General features: G+C 56.5%; 1 protein-coding gene across 3 annotated transcripts in view; it reads left to right on the top strand.

The window, feature by feature from the left end:
* The first annotated feature begins 3,736 nt into the window (after positions 1-3,736).
* The window catches only part of ARHGEF17 (Rho guanine nucleotide exchange factor 17), a 61,166-nt gene continuing 41,528 nt past the window's right edge, over positions 3,737-23,374 (top strand). For all 3 annotated transcript variants that reach the window (XR_004033639.1, XM_003254743.4, XM_030829327.1), the window contains exon 1: positions 3,737-7,259. Coding sequence is in view for 2 of the 3 variants with exons in the window: in XM_003254743.4 (XP_003254791.1) it covers positions 4,065-7,259 (3,195 nt within the window). In the remaining variant the exon portion in view is untranslated. The remainder of the gene's footprint in view (positions 7,260-23,374) is intronic.

Raw genomic sequence — 23,374 nt, 5'->3', positions numbered from 1 at the left:
TTAATCCTGTGTGCTTAAGGTCTAATTACATAGGAAAGAGGGCAATCTCAGATAGTTTCTATTTGGCTTTGCTATGGAGTCAGAAGAGTCAGATTTCCCCCTAAGACAGCTCCTTCATGGAGCTCATTGCTTCTTGTCCCTGCACTCATCATTTCTCTCCCTCTTAAGTACAGTTGCTCCTCGACTTACGATGAGGTTACATCCCAATAAACCCACTGAAAATATTATAAGTCAAAAAGACATTTAATACACATAGCCTACCAAACATCAGAGCTTAGCCTAACCCACCTTAAACAGGCCCAGAACACTTCCATAGCCTAGAGTTGGGCAAAAATCATCTAACACAAAATCTATTTTATAACAAAATGCTGAATATCTCATGTAATTTATTGAATACTTTACTGAAAGTGAAAAACAGAATGATTACATGTGTGCTCAAAGTATGGTTTCTACTGGATGTACATAGCTTTTGCATCATCAGAAAGTCAAAAAATCATTAAGCTGAAACATCATGAGCTGGGGACTTATCTGTACCCAAAGCCCACCAAAGCCCATCATTGGCCATGACTTTCAAAACCTTCCCATCTTGATTTCTCCAAGGGATTCCATGGTCCTCACCTCGCTAGATCACCATGACTCACTGGGTAGATGGGCTATTGTTTTCATTACCCTTTCATAGGTGAGGAGCCTGGGGCCCAGAGAAAAGGAGGTGAGTTGTGGAAGGTGAGCCTGGCTTCAAAACCCCAGAGTAGGGTTTCTCTCTACTCTGGTGCCCAGTGCTCCCAGCCCCCTATCAGATGAGTCTTCTTGGGGCTAAAAATTGCTGTACATAATTACCAAGCACGATTAAAATTCCAGATCCCTTCTGTTCATGGAAGATAACTTTGCCTTATACTGGATCATAAGGAGCTGGGGGTGGAAGGGTTCATGAAGCACTGAAAGCAATCAAGCCACTCTCAGATTGGGTGAGCTTCCCTTTGGACAGAGACCCAGTCTAGATCCTTAAACACCCCCCTCGCACCAAGGGGATTCCTGAGCCAAAGGCCCCAGCCAGCTCACCTCAAGGCCAAGCCACAGGACTCTGGGAGCCCGTGACCTGAACCTCCACTCCTCTCTATCCACTTGCCCGTCTGTGATATGGGATAAGGGTTTCTGTCCCAGAAGTGACAGGGAGGTGGAAAAGTACAAATTTCAGATGGTAAGAGTCATCATTATGGGGGGAGAGAGTGACTCCTGGGATGAGAGTCCTGTCCCCCACCCCTCCACAATTCACCCCTCCACAACTCACCCCTCCCCAACTCACCCATCCCCAACTCACCCCTCCACAACTTACCCCACAGCACACACCAATACTTGCCCCAAAGAGCAGAAAGAAAATACTAAAGGAGGTGAGAGTCTGATGTCAAATGCCAGAGGCAGAGAGGGCACTCTTGGGGAACCTGACCCACTCCTCACTTTTCAGACACCCCACTCCTCACTTTTCAGACATCAGCAAGTGCAGGGATTTACCCAAGGTCACAGAGTAAGGCAGAACAGAGAGGCACAGGTCAGCAGGGCTCTCTTTTATCAATTTCCTAGAGAAAAGGGAGAGATTTACTCTTTGGCCCCCTCGAGGCAGAGCTGAGATGAGGTTGAGGTGATGGACTCCCTGGATGCTGGTCTCAACTCATAGAGGAAGCGCTTTCTCACTACAGAGATATTCCACAACTCAAGAAGCTGCCCAGAGAGTGGAGAGTGACCTCCTCATCCTGTGGGGTATATGAGTAGCAAACAGGTTCTGGGGTCCCAGCTGAGTCCTCCCTCTCTCATTCGGTAGTCAGGCAATCCCTGGGTGTCTACCATCCTTTCCTATCCTCCTGCCTGCCCCTCTCCTCTGAACCCCATCTCCTAGCCTAGTCTGGCCCAGCTAGTCTCCTTGGCTGGACCTGGTGGCAGTGGGGTTGGCTGGGTAATGCACAGACTGCTGACCTAACTATGTGTCCCTGAGGCCTTGCTACTGGGGGTTGGAGGGGCCAGGGCAGTTTGACCAGGCCTGAAGAAGGCTGGGCAGCGCTGGAGGGTCATGGGTCAGACCAGGTTATCCTCTGTTCCTGAGGAGAGTGAGCTCAGGCCCAAGGAGGAGAAGGAGGAGACTGGGGGCTCAAAGGAGCAAGAACCTCCTTATTCATCAGGATTTGGGGGTGCATCTCAGAGCTGGCTGGAGGAGCATGGTGTTTGAAGCCCCTAAAATCTGAATTTTAGCAGGACCTGCTATTTCCAGACTTGCATAGTGGTCAAAGTTACTTCTCCTTCACGGTCCACAGAGAAGGGGTAATAATATTTGTCCCCAAGGGTGGTTTGTGGATTTAAAAAAATAAGTTAAATAATATTGCCCATACATTATAGGTACTCCATACATTTTCATTCGTTCGTTCATTCGTTAGTTGGGCCGGGAGGATGAATGGGATCTAGAGGCACGTGGGAATGGGGAAGGTGATGATGCTCCAATACCCAGAACAATGTGAGACTCAGACGGAGGCGGGGGCGGGAGGGGAGCTCAAGCGAGGGATCAGCGTGAAGCCAGAGAAACAACCTACACTTTCCCTGCCAAGAAGGTGAAGCAGCTGCGGGTAAGAGTATAGGTTTGGTAGTGGGAAGTCAAGGGCGTTCCCGTCGAAGCTCCTTTTGTGTGTAAGGCCTAAGAAGGGGCAGTGCGCTTTGCGAAGGTCTGAAAAAGACTAAGGGGATTAGGTAATGACTGAAAGGAAGTTTTCCTAACTCTCCGTTTTTTGGGGATGGGTGCTGCTTTATCCGTCCAGCACTCCGTGCGTTGGGAAAATCAGGCCGCGAGGGGGCGCAAGAGCCGCGTACTCCAGAGCGAGAGGGAAAGGGGCTCGGGGATCCAGGCGGAGAGTCCAGGAGAAGAGCAGCCAGACGGCGGGGGCAGGTGGGAGGCGTGGCAGCAGGAAAAGTAGGGGTGGGGGCGCGGTCGTGAAGGGTGGGGCTTCTGGAGCAGCGCTGGGCGGGTCGGGGGCCGGTCGGAGCCAGACAGGCGGCTGGGAGGTGGGATGGGCGGGGCGTTTGGGAGCGAGATGGGGGGACAAGGGCGTGGCTACAGCTGAATTCGCCGCAGAGGGCGGGCGGGGAAGGGGCGGGGCCTGGGCGGGGAGTAGGGCGGGGCAGGGAGCAACGGACCCTTTAGTCAGGCCGCGGCTCTCCGGGCTCCCCCTGGCGCCGAGTCCCACACCTTTCCCGGCCCGGAGAGTGTGCGTCTGCGTGCACCTGAGTGTCAGTGTGTACGAGAGTTTGTGAGTCCGAGGTTGCCATGTTGGAGCCCCTGGGCAGGAGGTGTTAGCGCGCGGAGACTGGTGGCCCGCGGTGGACGCGGCGCCCTGGCTGCGACTCTGCGGAGCTGAGCACGCTCAGCGGTTGCGTGTGTCTCAGCGACTCCCTGGGGGCAGCTCGGCCTGCTGGGCTCCCGAGGGACGTCTCTGGAGGGCCAGAGGGTCGCCTCAGTCTGCAAGTCCTCCAGCAGGCTTTTTCTTCTTCGGCTCCTCCCTGATTCCCTCCCACCACCCGGTTCCCAGGCTCGCGCACGCCCGGAGCCCACCCCCTCTTTTGGGCGCGAGGCCCCGCCCCCCGCCCCCTTGCCTCTGCCACAAAGTTTATTTGCAACAAAAGGGTGCCAGGAGCGAGCAGCCAAGGGGGAGGGAACGGGAGCCGGAGCGGGAGAGTGAGGAAAGGCAGGCAAGCCGTTGGGCAGGCGGGCGCAGAGTCGAGGAACCAAGCGCTGGGATCCCGCCCAGACGGAGCCGCGGTGCCCCTGGTCGCTCCAGCCGCGGCGGGGCCGGGCGTGGGGGTCGGCGCTGAGGCGGCAGGGGCCGCCCGGGATGGAGACGTTGCGGCCGGTGGCCACAGAAACTTGAGCCGCGGCAGAGAAACCTCTGCTCCGGTCTCTGCGCCCTCCTCCCACACTCCCGTGCGCTGCTTTCGGCGTGGGCCGCTGCGCTCCTAGGGAGCGGGGGCGCAGGGGGGGTTGGCCGCGGACCCCCGAGGCCAGCCCCCCCGGAGTGAGTTACGCCACTATGGCGGACGGGGCACCCCGGCCCCAGCTTTACCGCAGCGTCTCGTTCAAGCTGCTGGAGCGTTGGAGCGGCGGCCCCGGGCCGAGGGAGGAGGACACGGACACCCCCGGCTTGAGGCGCCGCGCCTCGTGCCGACCGACCACGGCTGCCCGGGGCCAGCCCTCTCGGCGCGTGTCCAAGCTGGCGTCTGGGCCCCCAGCCGCCCCCGCGCAGCCGCGCCCGCTCCGCAGCCTCTCGCCGTCGGTGCGCCAGCTCTCCCGGCGCTTCGACGCGCCGCGTCTGGACTACGGCTCTGCTGGGGCCCGGGACGGGGGCGTCTTCCCCGCGGCCGCGGAAGAAGCGGCCGAGGGCCCAGCGCGAGGGGCCTGGCCCAGCGTCACCGAGATGCGCAAGCTCTTCGGCGGTCCTGGCTCCAGGAGGCCCAGCGCCGACTCTGAATCCCCAGGAACGCCCAGCCCCGACGGTGCCGCGTGGGAGCCTCCGGCTCGGGAGTCGCGGCAGCCACCGACGCCACCCCCTCGGACATGCTTCCCCCTGGCGGGTCTGCGTTCGGCGCGGCCCCTGACCGGGCCGGGGACCGAAGGGAGGCTGCGCCGGCCGCAGCAGCAACAGGAGCGGGCGCAGCGTCCAGCGGATGGTTTACATTCTTGGCATATCTTCTCCCAACCGCAGGCCGGGGCCCGGGCCTCCTGCTCCTCCTCCTCCTCCATCGCCTCCTCCTATCCTGTCAGCCGCAGCCGCGCTGCCAGCTCCAGCGAGGAGGAAGAGGAGGGCCCGCCGCAGCCGCCTGGAGCCCAGAGTCCGGCCTACCACGGCGGCCACTCCTCGGGCAGTGACGACGACCTAGACGGTGAGGGCAGCCACCGCTGGGGAGGGAGGCCCAGGCTCAGGCCCGGAAGCTCCCTATTGGATCAGGACTGCAGGCCTGACAGTGATGGGTTAAATCTGAGCAGCATGGACTCAGCAGGGGGAGCTGGGAGCCCTGAGCCCCCAACATCTCCAAGAGCCCCTAGAGAAGAAGGACTCCGGGAGTGGGGTAGTGGCTCTCCGCCCTGCGTCCCAGGTCCCCAGGAGGGACTTCGGCCTATGTCTGACTCTGTGGGAGGAGCTTTCCGTGTGGCCAAGGTGAGCTTTCCCTCGTACCTGGCCAGCCCCGCAGGCTCCCGCGGTAGCAGCCGTTATTCCAGCACGGAAACCCTCAAGGACGACGACCTATGGTCTAGTAGGGGTTCTGGGGGCGGGGGCGTGTACCGCTCCCCTAGCTTTGGAGCTGGGGAAGGGCTCCTGCGGTCCCAGGCTCGAACCCGTGCCAAAGGACCTGGAGGCACCTCTAGGGCATTGAGGGATGGAGGATTTGAGCCGGAAAAGAGTCCACAGCGGAAGTCCCTGTCAAATCCAGATATCGCCTCAGAGACCCTGACGCTTCTCAGTTTCCTGCGCTCAGACCTTTCAGAGCTGAGGGTCCGAAAACCTGGTGGGAGCCCCGGGGACCGTGGAAGCAGCCCCCTAGATGGCAGAGACTCATCATCCGCAGGTGGCCCCGTGGGGCAACTTGAACCCATACCCATCCCAGCCCCAGCATCACCTGGCACGCGCCCCACACTCAAGGACTTGACAGCCACTCTGCGGAGAGCAAAGTCATTCACCTGTTCTGAGAAGCCCATGGCCCGCCGACTGCCCCGCACCAGTGCTCTGAAGCCCAGCTCCTCCGAGCTCCTGCTGACAGGCCCTGGCGCCGAGGAGGATCCGCTGCCCCTCATCGTCCAGGACCAATATGTGCAGGAGGCCCGCCAGGTTTTTGAGAAGATCCAACGCATGGGTGCCCAGCAAGATGATGGAAGCGATGCCCACCCTGGAAGCCCTGACTGGGCAGGGGACGTGACCCGAGGGCAGCGGTCCCAGGAGGAGCTCTCGGGCCCTGAGTCCAGTCTGACAGATGAAGGCATTGGGGCGGACCCTGAGCCTCCTGTTGCAGCATTTTGCGGCCTGGGTACCACAGGGATGTGGCGACCCCTTTCCTCATCCTCGGCCCAGACGAACCACCATGGCCCTGGGACTGAGGACAGTCTGGGCGGGTGGGCCCTGGTGTCCCCTGAGACCCCTCCCACACCAGGTGCCCTCCGCCGACGACGCAAAGTCCCACCTTCAGGTTCTGGTGGGAGTGAATTGAGCAGTGGGGAGGCAGGTGAGGCCTACAGGTCCCTGAGTGACCCAATTCCTCAGCGCCACCGGGCTGCCACCTCTGAAGAGCCCACCGGGTTCTCCATGGACAGCAACCTCCTGGGCTCACTGAGCCCCAAGACAGGGCTTCCTGCCACCTCAGCCATGGATGAGGGCTTGACCAGTGGTCACAGTGACTGGTCTGTGGGCAGTGAAGAGAGCAAGGGATATCAGGAGGTTATTCAGAACATAGTTCAGGGGCCTGGCACCCTGGGGCGTGTGGTGGATGACAGGGTTGCTGGCAAAGCCCCCAAGAAGAAATCCCTGAGTGACCCCAGCCGCCGTGGGGAGCTGGCTGGGCCTGGATTCGAGGGCCCTGGAGGGGAGCCCATCCGAGAAGTTGAGCCCGTGCTGCCTCCATCCAGCAGCGAGCCCATCCTTGTAGAGCAGCGGGCAGAGCCAGAAGAGCCTGGTGCCGCCAGGAGCCGGGCGCAGTCTGAAAGGGCCCTACCTGAGGCTCTGCCTCCCCCTGCCACTGCCCACCGAAACTTTCACCTTGACCCCAAGCTGGCTGACATTCTGTCCCCGAGGCTAATCCGCCGAGGCTCCAAGAAGCGCCCGGCTCGGAGTAGTCACCAGGAGCTTCGGAGAGACGAGGGCAGTCAGGACCAGACTGGCGGCCTGTCTCGGGCCCGGCCCTCCTCCAAACATGTTCGCCATGCCAGTGTGCCCGCCACCTTTATGCCTATTGTGGTGCCTGAGCCACCAACTTCTGTCGGCCCCCCTGTGGCTGTGCCAGAACCCATAGGCTTCCCTACCCGAGCCCATCCCACGTTGCAGGCACCATCGCTCGAGGATGTCACCAAGCAGTACATGCTGAACCTGCACTCCGGTGAGGTCCCTGCCCCAGTGCCAGTGGACATGCCCTGCTTGCCTCTGGCTGCACCGCCCTCTACTGAGGCCAAGCCCCCTGAGGCAGCTCGGACTCCAGATGAGCCTCCCCCTGCCAGCAAGTGCTGCAGCAAGCCACAGGTGGTGAGTCCTTTGAAGGGGCCTTCAGACTGGGGCCAAAGGAGGGCCGTGGGCACCGACTTCAGTTGGAGCCTTTTACATTGTATTCACTAGTCAGGTGCCCAGGTGCCAAGGGTGCTTTTCTGGTCCTGGAAGTGCCTGTGCAGTTTTAAGAGTATTAATGACAGGCTCCTGTCTACTCAGGCCCTGTAGAAGCTTCAGTTTTCTGCTGGTGCTAATGGCAGAGGTGCTTGTCTACTCCAGGCATTCTGGGTGGTAATTACAAAGGATTCTTATCTTGTCCTTTGGATGTTTCTCAGGGACTGGTTTTGGAAATCCCTGTGTGGTTCTTTGTTGGAGGGATGAGTGTGATGGCACCCAGCGCGGGTTCAGTCCTTTCTCTGAGGATTGCTACTCTGTTGGCCAGACCCTTGATAGGATGTTTGGCTCAGGGGCCACAGTTGACATGGGTTTGCCTTTCTTCGTGTGGCTTTCCTATGACAGGTCAGAATATAGATGTGTTCCTGGGCATGGGAGAATTGGGGAGGTACAAGGCCTTACTTTATGGAAGAGCAGAGGGGGCTCAGGGTTCTAACTGCAGTTCTGTTCTTGCTGTGTGACATTGGCCTTTCTCTGTGACTTAACCTCCCCAATCGGGAGGTAGGTGGACAAAGTAGTGCCTATGTTTCCATCCAGCTGGTACTGTGCAGATTTGGGGGAGCCTGCGGGTTTGAGTTGGGGACTCTTGGGGCCTGAGTTCTGCCAGAGCCTCCTCAGATGAAAAAAGCTTCTAGATGGGGGCTTTTAGGGGAGGATAGAGGCAGGGAGGGGGCTGCAGAGGCTGGGCAGCCAGGGCCCTTTAGAGAGGTCAGGAGTGGTTCTGGGCCCCATATTCATGGCTGCCTCTATGGGTCCGGGGGGTCGGTTCTTATTCCCCCATCCTGTCTGCTTGCATCTTTTCCCCACTCTACCCCCTTCTTGGTGACTCTGAGATGCACCCCCTTTCTGCCAGACCCCCGGCCCTGGGGGCTCACTCTCCCTGAGACCCCTCCTTCTACCTTCTGGCTTCAGCTATCCCTGGAGTTTAGGCTGTGGATTCAGATGGGATCCAGATGGCATATGCCCCGGCATCTGGGTTGGGAGCTAGATTCCAGGCTCTGGATTCTGGGCTGAGCTCAGCGATGGCCAGTGGTTATTTCAACTGTGGCCTGCGCTCCCTGACTGTGTGAGAAGCCTGGAAATTATAAACCCTGGACTGATTCAGTCACTCCCGTTCCCAGCACTCTCATGGTCCCTCTGAACTCCCTTTCTCTTTGTTTCTCTCTCCTTGTCTCCAGTTCCCCCTGGTCCTGGCTCTGGGGTTTCTCTTGGAGGCTGCAGAGAGAGCAGGCAGGGAGTGGGGAGCAGGGAGTTTTGAACCTGTCCTTCCTTCTGAGTCCCAGCGAGGGCAGCTCCGGTGCCCCTGAAGTCCAGTGCCAGTTCTGAAGGTGGGGGAGGGGAGGAAGAGAGCAGGGCCAGCTCTTGTCAGGGGTCTTCTCCCCAGCCTCCTTCCCCATATATCTTTTCTGGGAGCCTTGAAGGCTCAAATGGGGGAGAGGACAGGAGTAAACCAAGGGACTCGGGGAGACTGAAGGTGAGTAGGGGGCACTCCTAAGAGAAGGCTTTGAGACCCAGAGAGGAGGTGGGAGTTTACAGAACTTCTCCTGCCCCACCTTCCTTCACATTCTCCTCTACCCCCCACCCCTTTCTGGAGCTCTGAGGCGGGACAGATCTGCCATAATATGGGCTTCTCCCTGCCACGAACAGAGGCCTTCTCTGATCTCCAAGCCTTTGCCCACTCCAGGCCTCTCACTTTTCCAGGCCGAGCTTGATGTGCCCTTAGGGAGAGGGAACTGGTGAGTCTGTCATTAGAAGAGCAGGGTGTGAGCCTTTGCTCTTTTAATCCCTGTGTGGCCTAGGATCCATCATATCCCTGCTCTGTGCCTCACTTTCCCCTTCCATAAAATGGGGGTAATGGCCTCTGCCTGGCAGGCTGTCTCTTATGGTGAATGGGTGGTGTGATCATTTCCTCTCTGGTAGCAGGAAAGAAGAAAACTGGAGGCTGCACTGCCCAGCTGCTTCTCAGCCACCAGGCTTGGCTTCTGAACACAGGGCTGGGTCCTCGGGGGCCTCAGTATAACCTGGTGGACTGCAGTAGGCTCCAAAAAGATCCATCATCATCCAATTTCCCACCCCCTCATAAAGCCTGGAAGTTCTCCCATCTGCTAGCTTGAACCCCTCCTGCTGTCCCCTTCCTTCTGGCTCCCAGAAGATGGAGAGCAGCTGTTCACCCCCTCCTGGTGGCCTCTGTTGAGGAGACAACGTTCCCTTGTTTCAAGCCTGAGGCTCCAGTCATGCTCCCTGGGCCGTGGGTGGAGATGGCGTGGTATGGACTCCAGAATAAGAGAGACGAGAGGAGCTGTCATTCTTTGCTTCTGGCAGTCCCTGGGGACTAAGGGGACGCCCCCCCCACCCCCCAGGCTGTGGGGAGTCCCTCACCCTCAGGTCCATATTCATGCTCTGTGTGGTGTTGGCCCCCATTGCCGGGAGGTGGGAGGCCTGGGGCCAGGCCTGGCTCAGCCTTTGACTCATTCAGACCTGGACAGAGTCATCTTTGTCTCTCAGTTTTCCCATCTGTACAGTGGGAAGTTAGACTGCCTGGTTTGTGAGGCTCAGAAGGAGGGAGTCAGCCTGCAGGGGGTGTCAAGTGAAATGGGAGGAGCCAGGGGTGTGGCTGGAGGGGAGAGAAAGGCAGCTGTCTGCAATAGCTGCATGAACCCAGGAGAACAGGGAGTAACAGTCGCTCATGGGTCATTTATTCCAGGAATGCCTGTCTATGTGCTGGGAGGTGAGGAGGGAGAGCTGTCTGGCCTCCCTGCCCCGCCCCTCCCACACTCTTATTACCTCCACTGAGGCCCACCGTAGCCTGGTTGGTCAACAACTCTTCCTGTGAGGGAGAGCTTCCCCCGCCCTAGCCTCAAAGTGCAGAATCTTCCAGTCCCACCTTCTGCCCTCGTTTGCCACATGCCACAACTGTAGCCCACAGCAGGGAGTGACTTGTCTCTCAGCATCATAGGCAGATGAACTCACAAAATTTTAACATACTGGAATAGCAGTAACAATGACCAACATTTATCAAGTGCTTACTATATGCCAGATACTGTCTGTTTCATTCTTCAACTGTGAAAGCTGTGGATATCTTACAGTGCAGACTTAGAGTCGAAGACGGTTGGATTCGCCCTGAATCCTAGCATATCAGTGTCTTAGAGGTGAGGGGTCCCAAGGAGATTGGCCTGCCATCTGAGTAGCGGGGACAAGTCAGCAGACAGTTGGGAGTGTCATCTCCACATCCCCAACAGCCTGAACACTTTCATAGTGGTTATTTAATTCAGCAGGACCTGGGGTTGGGATGGGAAGAACTTTGAGATCCAGAAAGGGAGAATGCTAGGTCTAAGGTCACACAGCAAGGGCGGGCAGAACCAGGCCCATGCACCAGGACCCTGGCCTTGTTCCTCTCCACTCAGACACCGTCCCTACCCAGCCAGCTCCCTGCCTTGCTGATGAAGGTCTGGCAACAGCTCTTCTAGTCACCCTCCTTTTTCCCCTTTTGGCGGGGAACCCGTGGGGGTAGAGGTTCTCTCCTTCCCCTCCTTGATTCTTTGTGTGATTTTTCCATGGAAACTGGTTCTGGGGGGAAGGGAGGAGGTGATTAGGACACTTGGAATTCTGAGCGGTACCAAATATCTATAATTAAATGTCTTGTCACCCAGCAGGAGGGGGTGAGATGAGGGAGGACAGGCAGGAGGGCAGCCCCTTTCCTCTGTTTATTTCTCACATCTCCTCCCAACTCCTTCCTAAGGGCCCGGGCTCTTGCGGGGAACACTGTCCAGGAATGAGTCCTCCCCAGCGAGGAAGGGTTGGGGGATGGACTAGAGTTGAGTCTGACATTTTCCAGCCCCACGTTTCCGGGACCAGCCGGGTTTGGAAGGTGGAGAGGCTGCTGCTAATCCTGTCCCCAGCCCCCTCTCCCCATGTGGGGACTTACCCCTCCTGCTTCCCTCCCTCCCTCCCATCTGTGATCTTTCAGGCTACACATTGCTGCCCCGCAGCAGGATGTAGGCACCCCCAGGCTTCCTGGGAGCTGAGACACACAGAGAGTGTAGGATCTAGAAGCCAACTCGAAGGGGCTTAGGATGTTGAGGGACTAGCCTGGAAACTGGCCGAGGGACTTCCTAGAAGAGGCTCTGCCTGAGCTTGAGCTTACACTGAGCGAGAGGGAGAGGCTCTATGAAGAGGGCACAGCATGAGCAGAGGCTAGGAGATGGAAAGGAATATGGCAGGTTGTGTGCAGTTAAGAGTTTGTTTCAGAGATTTGGGTGGCCTTTGATAGGGTAATGCATTCATCCATTAAACAAATACTGTCTGAGCAATAAGACATGTCAGGCCTTCTAGGCCTGGGAATACAGCAGCAAACAAAACAAAAGCCTGTCCTTGTGGAGCTTCCAGACTAGGGAGGAGGCCTGTCTGTAAATGGAGACATTCTGTGTCAGGGAGTGGTAGGGGCTGAGCAGGATAAGGGAGTAGAGAATGACAGGGTGGGGGTACTTCAGATCAAGAGATCAGGAATGCCTGTCTGAGGAGGTGACATTTGAGCAGAAGCCTGGAGGAAGTAAGGGAGCAGGTCAGGTGGCTGAGGTAAACGGCATTCTGGGCAGAGAGGAACAGCAGGTGCAAAGGCACTGAGGTGTTTGAGAAACAGTCAAGAGAAGAGGACTGCATGGATGGAGCAGAAAAGTAGAAGATCAGAGGTGGGTTAGGGTGAGGAATATCATGTAGGCCAATAGGAGGACTTCAGCACATACTCAAAGTGAGATGTTAGAAGGTTGTAAGTAGAATAGTGGCCTGGTCTAACTTACGCATTCACAGGTCTGCTCTGGCTGCTCCATGAGGATAGATTGCAAGGGGCCAGGTGGAGGCTGTGAGGCCAGTCAGAAGGCTACTGGAATAATCTGGACAAGAGATGATGGTGGCTTGGGCCCAGGCAGAGATGGTGGGGTGGTGGGTTTCTGCTGCAGTCCCAGGGGCTCCTCAAGGGCCTGGACCCCAATGTTCAAGGTGAACACAGAGCTACAACTTCTCACATGGCTGGGCAGTGTGTGAGGAGTCACTTAGGGTTGGCTGGTGGAGTTTGATAAAGTCCCCAGGGTGAACTGGGCTTTGTGCTACGCTGGCCACCCCCTGCAGACCCACACTGGCTTGGCTGAAAGGCTAGAAGAGTGGAGCTGCCACAGGGTCCCAGTGAGGCAGGTGACAGGGCCATATCCCACTGGTGTCTCCTCTGCAGCCACTATGACACCCATTTAGCTCCAGTGTGCATGTCTCCTGGGACAGGGAGCTCATGCCTCCCCCCACCCCCAAGGTAGCCCCATCCCTCCCATCTGATCCTCCAGCTAGGTGGGCATTGCCATGGCTCCAATAGTCCAATAAAGAAGCAGGCCCAGAGTGGGCAGGGTCTGCCCAAGGCCCCAAAGCTTGAGTATGGGATTTGGCTCCCGGTGCCCTGACTCCCAGACCATACATTGGTCCCACAGAGTTCCCACTAAGCAGAGTTGGCAGGGATGGCGGTGGCAGGGTGGGGGAAGGGGGAACCAATGTTTCCCAGAAAGGCTTGAAGCCCTGGCGTACTTACTGGGAAATGTGCCCAGGCAGCCTGGCGCCTTGCTGGCAAGCCCTGAAATGGGGGCCCTGGGTCCCCTGGGAAGCAGGAGCCTATTGGAGCTGATGTCTTCCCATGGGAGTTAATTCCCCCCCACGATGTCTTCCCTCTAATTCTCAGCTCCCAGGGTCTCTGGGGCATTCTGGGGGTTGGGAGAGACAGACACAGAGGAAAACTGTCAGGCTGCTGGGCTCTGTGCAGTGAGTGAACCTCAGCCCATGAGATGCAGGGGTTTGGGGCCCAAACCACAGTGCCTGAGCCCCTGGAGGGACTTCCAGGACCCAACCCTCCAGTAGCTCTAGGGTTCACTAGGGACAGCCTGGTGTCTGTACTAGGAGTCAGGAAACCAGCTTTGCCTCACCACCTTCCTGCTGTGAGGCCTTCAATAAGTTCCATCCCCCTTCAGAGCCACAGAGCCGTCCATGCTCTCGGGCACCAGGATAAACCTCCTCCCAGGGCTGTTGGGAAAGGACCCAGTTCTAAGGAGGATCTCGGTTGCAGAATGAGTGCTGGCAGGCAGGGACCCATCACCCCACTAGGCTGCTGAGAAGGCAGGTTCAGAGTGGTGCCAGGACTCAGGCCCGGGTCTGCCCCCTACCTGCTTTCCCCACCATCGGCTCCTGCTCTAGGATCTCCCCCACCCCCAGATAGGGTCTTTTTCCACACTTGTGGAAGGCTGTGGTGCTCACTCTGGGGCCTGTCCAGAAGTGTGATGTTGCAGCTGACGGGACAGTAAACTTTTATCTGGGCTGGGCGTGGTGGCTCACCCCTGTAATCCCAGCACTTTGGGAGGCTGAGATGGGAGGATTGCTTGAGCCCAGGGGTTCGAGACCAGCCTGAGCAACACAGGGAGACCTTGTCTCTACTAAAAATAAAAAACAGATGTGGTGGCACAGACCTGTGGTCCCAGCTACTCGAGAGGCTGAGGTGGGAGGATGGCTTGAGCCCAGGAGGTTGAGGCTGTAGTAAGCTGTGATTGCCCAACAGCACTCTAGCCTGGGCGACAGAGTGAGACCTTGTCTCAAAACGAAAAGCAAAAACCAAACAAACAAAACTTCCTATGGTTTCTTTCCAGTGGAGCTTGAAGAAGTTGCCAGGCAGGAACAGGGTGAGAGGGGCGTGCAGAGCGCATCTGAGGTGGGAAGACCTGTGCTGATTGCAGAGGTCTGGGTGGTGTATTAGTGTCCTGTTGCTGCAGTAGCAAACTACACACATCTAGTGGTTGAAAACAACACAGATCTCCTACTCTCCAGTCTGGAGGTCAGAAGTCTGAAGGGTTTCACTGGGCTAAGATCCAGGTGCTAACAGGCTTGCCTGCCTCTGGCTGCCCTGGAGAGATCAATGCCTCTGCCTTTACCAGCCTCTCCTGGCTGCCAGCACTCCTTGGCCTGTGGCCCCTTTCCCCATCTTCCCCAGCATCTTCAAATCTCTTGCTCACCCCGTACCTCCTTCCTCCCTCTTTTTTTTTTTTTTTTTTTTTTTTTTTGAGACAGAGTCTTGCTTTGTTGCCAGGCTGGAGTGCAGTGGCACGATCTCAGCTCACTGCAACCTCCACTTCCTGGGTTCAAGCAATTCTCCTGCCTCAGCCTCCCAAGTAGCTGGGACTACAGGCATGCGCCACCACATCCAGCTAATTTTTGTATTTTTAGTAGAGATGGGGTTTCACCATGTTGGCAAGGATGGTCTCAATCTCTTGACCTCGTGATCCGCCTCTCTCGACATCCCAAAGTGCTGGAATTACAGGCGTGAGCCACCGCGCCCGGCCTCCTTCCTCCCTCTTTAAGAACCCTTGTGATTCATTGGGCACACCTGATAATTTGATAATCTTCACATCTCAGAATCCTTAATTACACCTGCAAAGTCCCTGTTACCGTGTAAGGTAACATATTCACAGGTTCTGGGGATTAGCATGAGGATGTAATGCCAGGGCCATTATTCTGCCTACTGCACAGATAGGCAAAGGACCAGGCTGTTGGTTCCTGAGATTCAGAGTCCCCAGCTGGTGCTGGTCCCGGGGCAGAAACTTCGAACTCAGGCCCACTGCATTTAACTTGCTATTTCTTTCCATGTTCATTTGTCATTCATTCATTTAGCAGTCAATCATTGAGCTCCGTGTTGGGTAGTGGGGATATACGGGGAAAACTTGGACACCATCCCTCCTTGCCAGGAGCTTTCACCAAGGATCCTAGCCTCCTGAGGTGGGTGAGGTCCAGATGCAGGCAGAGCCCAGGCCTGGTGGGGCAGGGGCAGAAGCGCCAATGTGTTCCTGGGGCCAGGCCTGGCTTCCAGAGGTGGCAGGCTATAGTTTTGCTGACTAGAAGTGGGATGAGGCCGCTCCCAAGAAGGGCAGTTGATAGAAGAGTTTAAATCCAGGCCAAGGAGGGAAGGTGGGCACCTAGGGAGGGGGTGGGAGTCACGTCTCTGCCAGGCTGCCCCATCTGAGGGCAGAACTGAGCCCAGAGGCAGAAGGAAAGAAACTCCCTCACCCCATGTTCTGGGAGCTCCATGTGGGAATTGGTGGCATTGGTGCTGTCTGACCAGAGGAACTGTCAGGTCCCTTCATCCCTGAGAGGCCTAGGGAGGCTTCAGGGAGGTGGCATGTGGAGGGTGAAGGGTGCTGTCCAGAATGCCATCTCCCCGCACCCTGGCTTTCAGACCCAAGCAAGCACTTACCTACTCCCCCGAGGCTGTAGTCGGTGGGGGCAGTATCCCCTCACTCCACAGAGGATTATTGTTAAGATTATTTTGTTTCTCGGCCAGGCACAGTGGCTCATGCCTGTGATCCCAGCACTTTGAGAGGCCGAGGCGGGCGGATCACAAGGTCAGGAGTTCAAGACTCGGCCTGGCCAATATGGTGAAACCCTGTCTCTACTAAAAAAAAAAAAAAAAAAAAAAAATTAGCAGGGTGTAGTCCTAGCTACTCAGGAGGCTGAGGCAGGAGAATTGCTTGAACCCGGGAGGCGGAGGTTGCAGTGAGCCGAGATTGCACTATTGCACTCCACACTCCAGCCTGGGTAACAGAGCGAGACTCTGTCTCAAAAAAAAAAAAAAACAACAAACAGATGATTTTTTTTTTTTTTAAGGCAGGGTCTCACTCTGTCAACCAGGCTAGGGTACAGTGGGTCAGTCATGGCTCACTGCAGCCTTGACTTCCTGGACTCAAGGACTCAAGCAGTCCCTCCCGCCTCAACTTCCCAATGAGATGCGACCACAGGCGTGCGCCATCATGCCTGGCTAATTTTTTTTACTTTTAGTAGAGGCAAAGTCTCACTATGTTGCCCAGGCTGGTCTTGAACTCCTGAGCTCAAGTAATCTTCCCGCCTTGGCCTCCCAAAGTGCTGGGATGATGGATGTGAGCCACCACACCCAGCCTACTGCTGAGATTAAGTGAAAGCATGCCAAGAGAGCTTGGCACACAGTAAGTGCTCAAGAAATGTTACCTCCTGCCCTCATGACTGAGATGCTAAGGTTTTATGATTCTAAGATTCTTGGCTGCTGGGCACCTCTTTCCAGCCATGAAGCAGAAGACAAAGCTCTAGACAGGAGGGCAGGTTGGGGCCTGGCTACAGTACCCACATAGAGTCAGTGGCTCCGAGCCTGGTTCTCTGGAGGTGGGAAGGAGGGAGAAACCCGGGCTGGAGGCTGAGCCACATGCCCACTGTCCTTGCTTCTCTCACCAGCTCTCCGTCTACTTTTGTTGACGCCAGCCCCACCCTGGGACATGTCCAGGATAGCTCAGCCCACACGGGGAGGAGAGCAGAGGCAAAGCCCTCTCTGCGTCAAAGCCACCCCTCACTGGAAGCAGCCTGTGAGGTGGGGCTCAGGGAGTCTGAGTGTCTGTGTGCCTGGTGGGCTTTGGGTTCAGACTGATAAGGGTTAAAATCACAACTGACTCTGACCCCTTGCCGGGTGATATTAACAAGTCATTAGATCCCAACTCTGGGCCTTAGTTTCCTGCTCTGTAAAATGGGGGCACTAAGGAGTTATTATAAGGGCCAAAGAGAGAATGTTTGTGGAGCGCTCAGCCCTGGGCGCTGGCTCCAGACAGCTCTCAGAAATGTGGCCACTTAGTGTATGCTTTTGAGATTGTCACTCTCAGAGTCTAGAATCCTGTGGTTTCAAGATGAAGGATTCTGGGTTCTTTTCCAAGAGTCCAGACCTCTTGATTTTATTTGTGATTTTGAGATTGTGACTTCTTGGTTCTGACATCCTGTGGTCCTGAGACTCTGGGGTCTGGAGAGGTGCAGCAGGTCGGGGGCCAGTGGGAAGGCAGTGGGGGCAGTGTGATGGAGGGGCCAGCCGAGGGAGCAAACACAAAGTTGGTGTCTGTTTCCTGTTTATTGGTTCCCAGGGGGTGAGCAGGCCCTGCTCCCGCACAGCGCTATGGAGCAGGAAGGGGGGAGACAGAGTTCCTGGCTGCCAGCCAGCCCCACAGCCGGGCCTCCAGGGACTGCTGGGACCCCACTCCCCAACCTCCTGGACAAACATTCAGTCCTTTCCCAGGACAGGGCACTGGAGGTTAAGGAGCAGATGTGGAAGGGAAGGGGTGGATGGATGGGGAGGGATGCCTTCCCCCAATAAAGGTCCCAATAGCTCCATCTTTCTTAGCTGCCTGAATCACTTGAGATCTCACTCTGGGTTTCTTGGTATCCCCCGTCTTTCCCTGTCTCCCTGGGATGGGGCCTGGTGATGAGATGTCCAACTTCTTGGCAGGCCAGAAGGGCAGGAGGAGGAAGAAAAGGGCCAGGGCCTTTAATGCCAGAACTGTCTACCTGGAAAGACCCTTAGAAACCAGCCATGTTTTCTAGCCTTCTTCACCCCTGCGTCATTCAGATGGGGAAACTGAGGCCCAGCAAGGGGCCTTGCCCAAGGCCACACAGTAGTGGACTGGAGCCAGAAATCTTCCCCAAGCATCTCACCATTGCTCCAGCCTCACACTGTGTAAGGGGTCACTGAGAGTTCTTGAGAAGTGCAGTGACGTGGTTCACCTGGCATTTTAGGGAACTTGTCTGAGCCAGGGCAGGAAAGGGAAGCCCCTGTATGTGTCTGAGGCCAAGAGGGACAGGGAGGTCTCGGTTTGACCAGAGCACCTGGGGAAAGGCTCTGTGTGGGCAGGAGCCAGGTTGAAAGCCTCAAGTGCCGAGTTAAACAGCCTGAGCAGAGGGGCTCCCCTTTGCCAGGTCCCCTCTCCCTTCCTGGGAGAGGAAGGGCTGGGAGCACTGCCAGCTTTGCACATCACAGCATCCTCTGGTTGTGAGGTGATGATCTGACTTGAGGGTCCGGGAACATGAGTAGCCTGAGCTTAGGTAGCAGAGGATGTGGAGCTGGCGAGGGGAGAACTGACTGGGAAGACAATTTGGAGGCAGAATCTGGGAATTCGAATTTAGGTTCAGGGGTTCTATCAGAAACAGGGTTGGGGGAGCAGGACTCACTTCTTGTCTGGGCAGAAACTTCCTCTGCATTCTGAAAGAGTGAGGTGGCTGTGAGCCCTGCTTCTGTGCCCAGCAAGCCTCCTGTCTGACCTCAAACCCTCTGCTCCAGTGGAAGTGCCCTGCCTCTCAGGGGTGTCCCTGCAGAGCCCCAGAGCTCCAGGCCGCACCTGCAGTCCGGCCCTCCGGGAGAGGCCTGATGGAGGGAGCATGGAAGGGAATGAAAGAGCAGGCTTGGGCTGCCTTGCTGGCTCTAACCTAAGACAAGTCCCTCTGCCTTGGTTTCCCCATCTGTGAAGTGGGAGTCCTCCAGAGTCCCAGCAGAGCTCTAGAATATGCAGGCTTTCGGGTCCACAGGCAGGCATCCTTGCCAGCAGCCCTCGTGGTGGGTCCTGTAGTCAGAGAAAAAGAACCTTGTGATACGTGTACCCTAGATCCTGAGACCAGTGCTATTCTGTGGCCCCGCAGCCCTGGAGGCCTTCCTGAAGAAGAGAGCCGCGCTGTAGGGAGAGGAGTGCCTCACACTGGGGGCCTGAGCGGAAAGCCTGCTTCCATATCAGATGCCTGAGCGCCCTCCCAGCTCCTGCTGCTCCTGGGCCCCTCCTCCCCTCTGGCCTGGACCCGCCACTTCCAGGCTTCTCCCCAAGGCCAGCGGGGGCGTTGCCTGGGGCGGGTGAGGAATTTCCGAGGGAATGGCTAAATTCAGCCCCAGCTAAAAATAGTCCCGGGCCTGGCCCCAAGGCTGGTGGAGGAATAGGAGAAGGGCGGGCCCGGCCTGCCCCATCTCATCACCTGGATGCAGGGCCTGGGCAGTGGAGGGTCTCTGCTGGTCCCCTGGGCATCTGCGTCTTTGTTCCAGCCACTCGCACCAGGCCTTCCTCTCATGGAGGCTCCCTGCTTTCTTCTCTCCTCCTGTCCTCTGTCCTTCTCCCTGCTCTCCTCCCAGGGTCTTGCTCCTCTTCCTGTCTCTCATCTCCTCTGACCATCTGTGTCACCCTGCCTCCCTTGAGAGAGCCAGACAGAGACCCAAACGGCCGTGTAGGGCAGAGTCCCCCTCAGCTTCCCAGCCCAGGTATCAGGAACCGCCTCTGTCCCAGGATACATGGTGATTGCAGCTCCTCTCTGCTTCAGAGGTAACAGACCTCTAAGGCTCTGGAGTGTGGAGATGTGGGTGGGAGCCCCCAGTTTGCCCTGTGACCCAATGCTTGGTTCTGGTCAGGTGGATCCACCCATGCCAAGCCCTCCTGTTCCTGGCACGAGGTGGAGCCTGGGTACACATTTATTAAATAAATAATGTGGGGGAGGCAGGAGGAGGACAGCTGAACCCTGCCCTGGGGGAGCGCCCAGGCTCCTCTCAGCTCCCCTCACCACCCTTGCCTATGCCTAGCCCTGTGTTGCTGCTGCCCTGGGGACCAGGCAGGTGGAAGCTGGCAGATGGGCAAAGGGTGCTGTCCCGAGTCTGCACTGATTGGAGGTGGGGTGGGAAGCAGACACAGGCCTAGAGAAGGTGAGGATGCTTAGCTCAGATCACAGAGCCCAGAAAGAGAGAGGTGGTATTCAAACCAGGATAGTCTCACTGGGTTGGAGTTCAGACCCAGATGGTCTGGCTCCAGAACCTGTGCTTAGGCCCCTGGCTTTCAGGACTGCCTGGGTTGGGGACAGTGCCGTCACCAAGGTGAGCACAGAAAGAAAGGGTGGATTTTGCTTTGAACATAGTGATCCTACTGGATTCGCAGTCCATGGTCTGAGTCCCAGGAACCAGCACATAGTAGTTGCTCAGTAAATATTAGTTGAATGGCTCAGTTGTACTTGAAAGGCCCTTGGGGAGTGGGAGGAGGTGACAGGCACAGAAGGAATGAGTGTTTCCTCCCTTTATGGGCCCAGGGACCCTTCTCTTGGTGGTGGAAAGCACCTGAGGTGGGTACTGGGCTTTCTGCTGGCAGAGAGAACTCAGCCCAAGAGTTTGGGAAGGTGCAGAGATGGGCCACGGGCAGGGGAAGGGGAGACAGGCAGGCCAGGCAAGTGTGGTGCAGTCCCGTTTGCAGTATCTGGAAAGCAGATCTCTTGGGCCATGGCCGGCGTGACTCAAATGGAGACAAAAAAACCTTCCATATTTGGACAAAGAGCCCAGAGAGGCCCAGACCCGCAGCCAGCCCAAACCTCCCCCACCCCCAGCCTCCTGCCCTGTCTCCCTCTGGGCCCCTAGCCCTGAGTCCTGTCCCATGAGTTGAACTCTTGGGCCTCAGTCATCAGGTCGCTTCCTGTGTGTCCAGGCCTGGGCTGTGGGTGCTGGGGAAGAAATTTCGTTCCAGGGCTGGGCCCTGTGCTTGGGCTGGAGATGTAGAGAGGAGCCCTGGTGGAGCCTGCGGGCTGGAGGAGGGCACACTGAGACCAACAGTTCCCACACTGTGGGGTAAGCTGACAGCAAACCCCCGCCCATCTCAACACAGGCAAAGCTTGAGGAGCATAGCATATAGGCATTGTACACACACACACACACTCTCTCTCTCTGTCTCACTTTTCAGTCCCCAGGAGATTTCCATACCCACAAAGACATCTGTGCAGATATCAGGAGTGAGGACCGAGCCTGAGACCTTCCCTGGAGCAAGCTTTGATGACAGTAAAGTTGGAGTAGATTGGGGCAGCCAGATGTCAACAAGTAACATAAACAGGCATTATCCATCTGGAAAGATGTGAACAGAGCAATTTGCTCCTGTACCACCCTCTGAGCGTCTAGCAAGGGGCGGGGCTGGGCAGTGGATGCCAGAGCCTAGTGAGTGGGGAGAGGGCCCAGGCCACTTCCTGCCTGGGAGCAGACCTTGCTCCCATGGGGACAGCCCAGCCATTTGACTGAGAACCGGGGTGTTCACTGTCGTTGGTGGATTGACTGAGCCCTGACTGCACAGCTGCTCCCAAATTTTCTAACTAGTCTTGGATAATTAACTCTGAAATAAGCTCTGAGTGGTGGGTTGGGGGAACCCAGGGGAACCTTTAAAATTCAATTGCACTGTGGCCCACTGGTGCCTGTATGTGCAGGGTTAGCATGGGGGCTGCAGGGTGAAGGAGAAGGGGTTCCCAACCCAAGAAGCCCCGTCTGAGAACTGGAGGCCAAGAAGGATGAGGCCAAGAAGGATGAGGCCAGGGAAGGCTAACTTAGGGCAGTGGCTGGAATCTTGAAGGACTCGCCAGACCTTGACAGGCAGAAATGAATCAAGGCCCTTCAGGCAGAGAGAACTGCAAAGGTAGAGGCCTGTGATGGAGAAGCCTTGGTGTGTCTGGGGTACCATGAAAGCTCCCTGGTTCTGGAGAGCTCAGGTGGGCCCCAGGGGTTCCTAAAGGCCAAGCCTAAAAGCCTGGACTTGATCCCAGAGTGGTAATTTCCAAGCTCAAGGCTGTAATCCCAGCACTTTGGGAGGCCGAGGTTGGGAGGCCGAGGAGAGCGGATCACCTGAGGTCAGGAGTTCAAGACCAGCCTGGTCAACATGGTGAAACCACATCTCTACTAGAAATACAAAAATTAGCTGGGCATGGTGGCATACGCCTGTAATTCCAGCTACTCGGGAGGCTGAGGCAGGAGAATCGCTTGAACCCAGGAGGTAGAGGTTGCAGTGCACCGAGATTGCACCATTGCACTCCAACCTGGGCAACCAAGAGTGAAACTCCGTCTCAAAAAATTAAAAAGAAATAAATGAATAAAAATAAAAACAGTAGAACCTTTTCTTTTAGAGGAATCTTGACACAGAAGTATAAAGCAGGCCGATCTCATTGATTTAAGTGAAAGTAGGGTCATGTCTGCCCCCTGGACCACATCTCACGCCATGCATTTCCATGGAGCTCTCAGGACTCAGTCAGGAAATCTCTGTTGTGGGCAGAGGGAAGCCCTCCCTGATGGGAGGCGTTAAGAGTGAGACAAGCCTCTCCCTTCAGTGTCTCTGCAGGCTCAGAAGGGCAACTAGCCAGGCTCCCTGGGCAGGGGTAAACTCTGTTGGGGGCCAGGTCTCCAGACGCAGCCAGGATGATGGAGCACACCACCCATCCTTGGTGCTCCTGTGAGCAGGCAGCACCCCCCACCCGGGGCCTGGAGCTGGTTGGGCCCCACTTGATCAGGAGGACAAACTGTTGGAGTGGTGGGAAAATCCTGCCTGCCCCCCTTCTACCACCTGGAAGGACACAGGCCCTTTGAGGGAGGTAGGAGCTGGCAACCAGCCACGCTCCCAGAATGTGCACCCTGTCTCAGCCCAGCTCAGTCACACTGACAGTGGACAGGCAGGAGCACATTCTCTAGAGGTCCAGGAATCGTCCTGACTCCTGTAGGGTGAGTGAATTAGGTTAGAATCAGGAAGGAATTCCCCAGAGTTTGGAGTGTGTAAAAGGAAGAGTATGAACAAGCGTTGGCAGGAGAAAGACTGAGCTCTGAGGCTGGCAGGTCTGAGGCCCTTCAGGACCTAGGCCTTGCCCCGCTTAGTGACCAGCCTGCCTGGCCCACCATACAGCCTAAGCTCCCACTTCTTTGGCCACCAAAAATGTAGAATGAGTAGGAAGTTGCCAAACATAGACATAGGAAGCCACAGCTGGCAGAGAGACCAGCCGTGTGCAAAGGCCCAGGGTGTAAGAATGCGATGGGTTGGAGGAACTACAATGGCCAGAACATGATGCAGCCAGAGCGTGGTAAAGGTGGGGAAATTTGGTGCTGGTGAGTCAGCAAGGGCCAGGTCACTGAGATTCTCGGGGGACAAGTACTTGATCTTACATCCAGCTGGATTAGTGTAATGGTTAGAACAGACTGAAACCAGATGGCTTTGCTTCAAATCCTGCTCTTCCTCTTAGTTTTGTGGATAGTCCTGGGTAATTATTCACTGTAAAAGCTAAGTACTCACGTGTTAGTACTTAGCCCCTCTGTGGCTCAGTTTATGTACCTGTAAAATGGGGATGATGATGATGGCACCTATTACAGA

This window comes from Nomascus leucogenys, chromosome 15, assembly GCF_006542625.1.
Source record: "Nomascus leucogenys isolate Asia chromosome 15, Asia_NLE_v1, whole genome shotgun sequence".
In the NCBI taxonomy this organism is placed as follows: Eukaryota; Metazoa; Chordata; class Mammalia; order Primates; family Hylobatidae; genus Nomascus; species Nomascus leucogenys.
The sequence above is the reverse complement of the archived record's forward strand: the minus strand, read 5'-3'. Positions and strand labels throughout refer to the sequence as shown.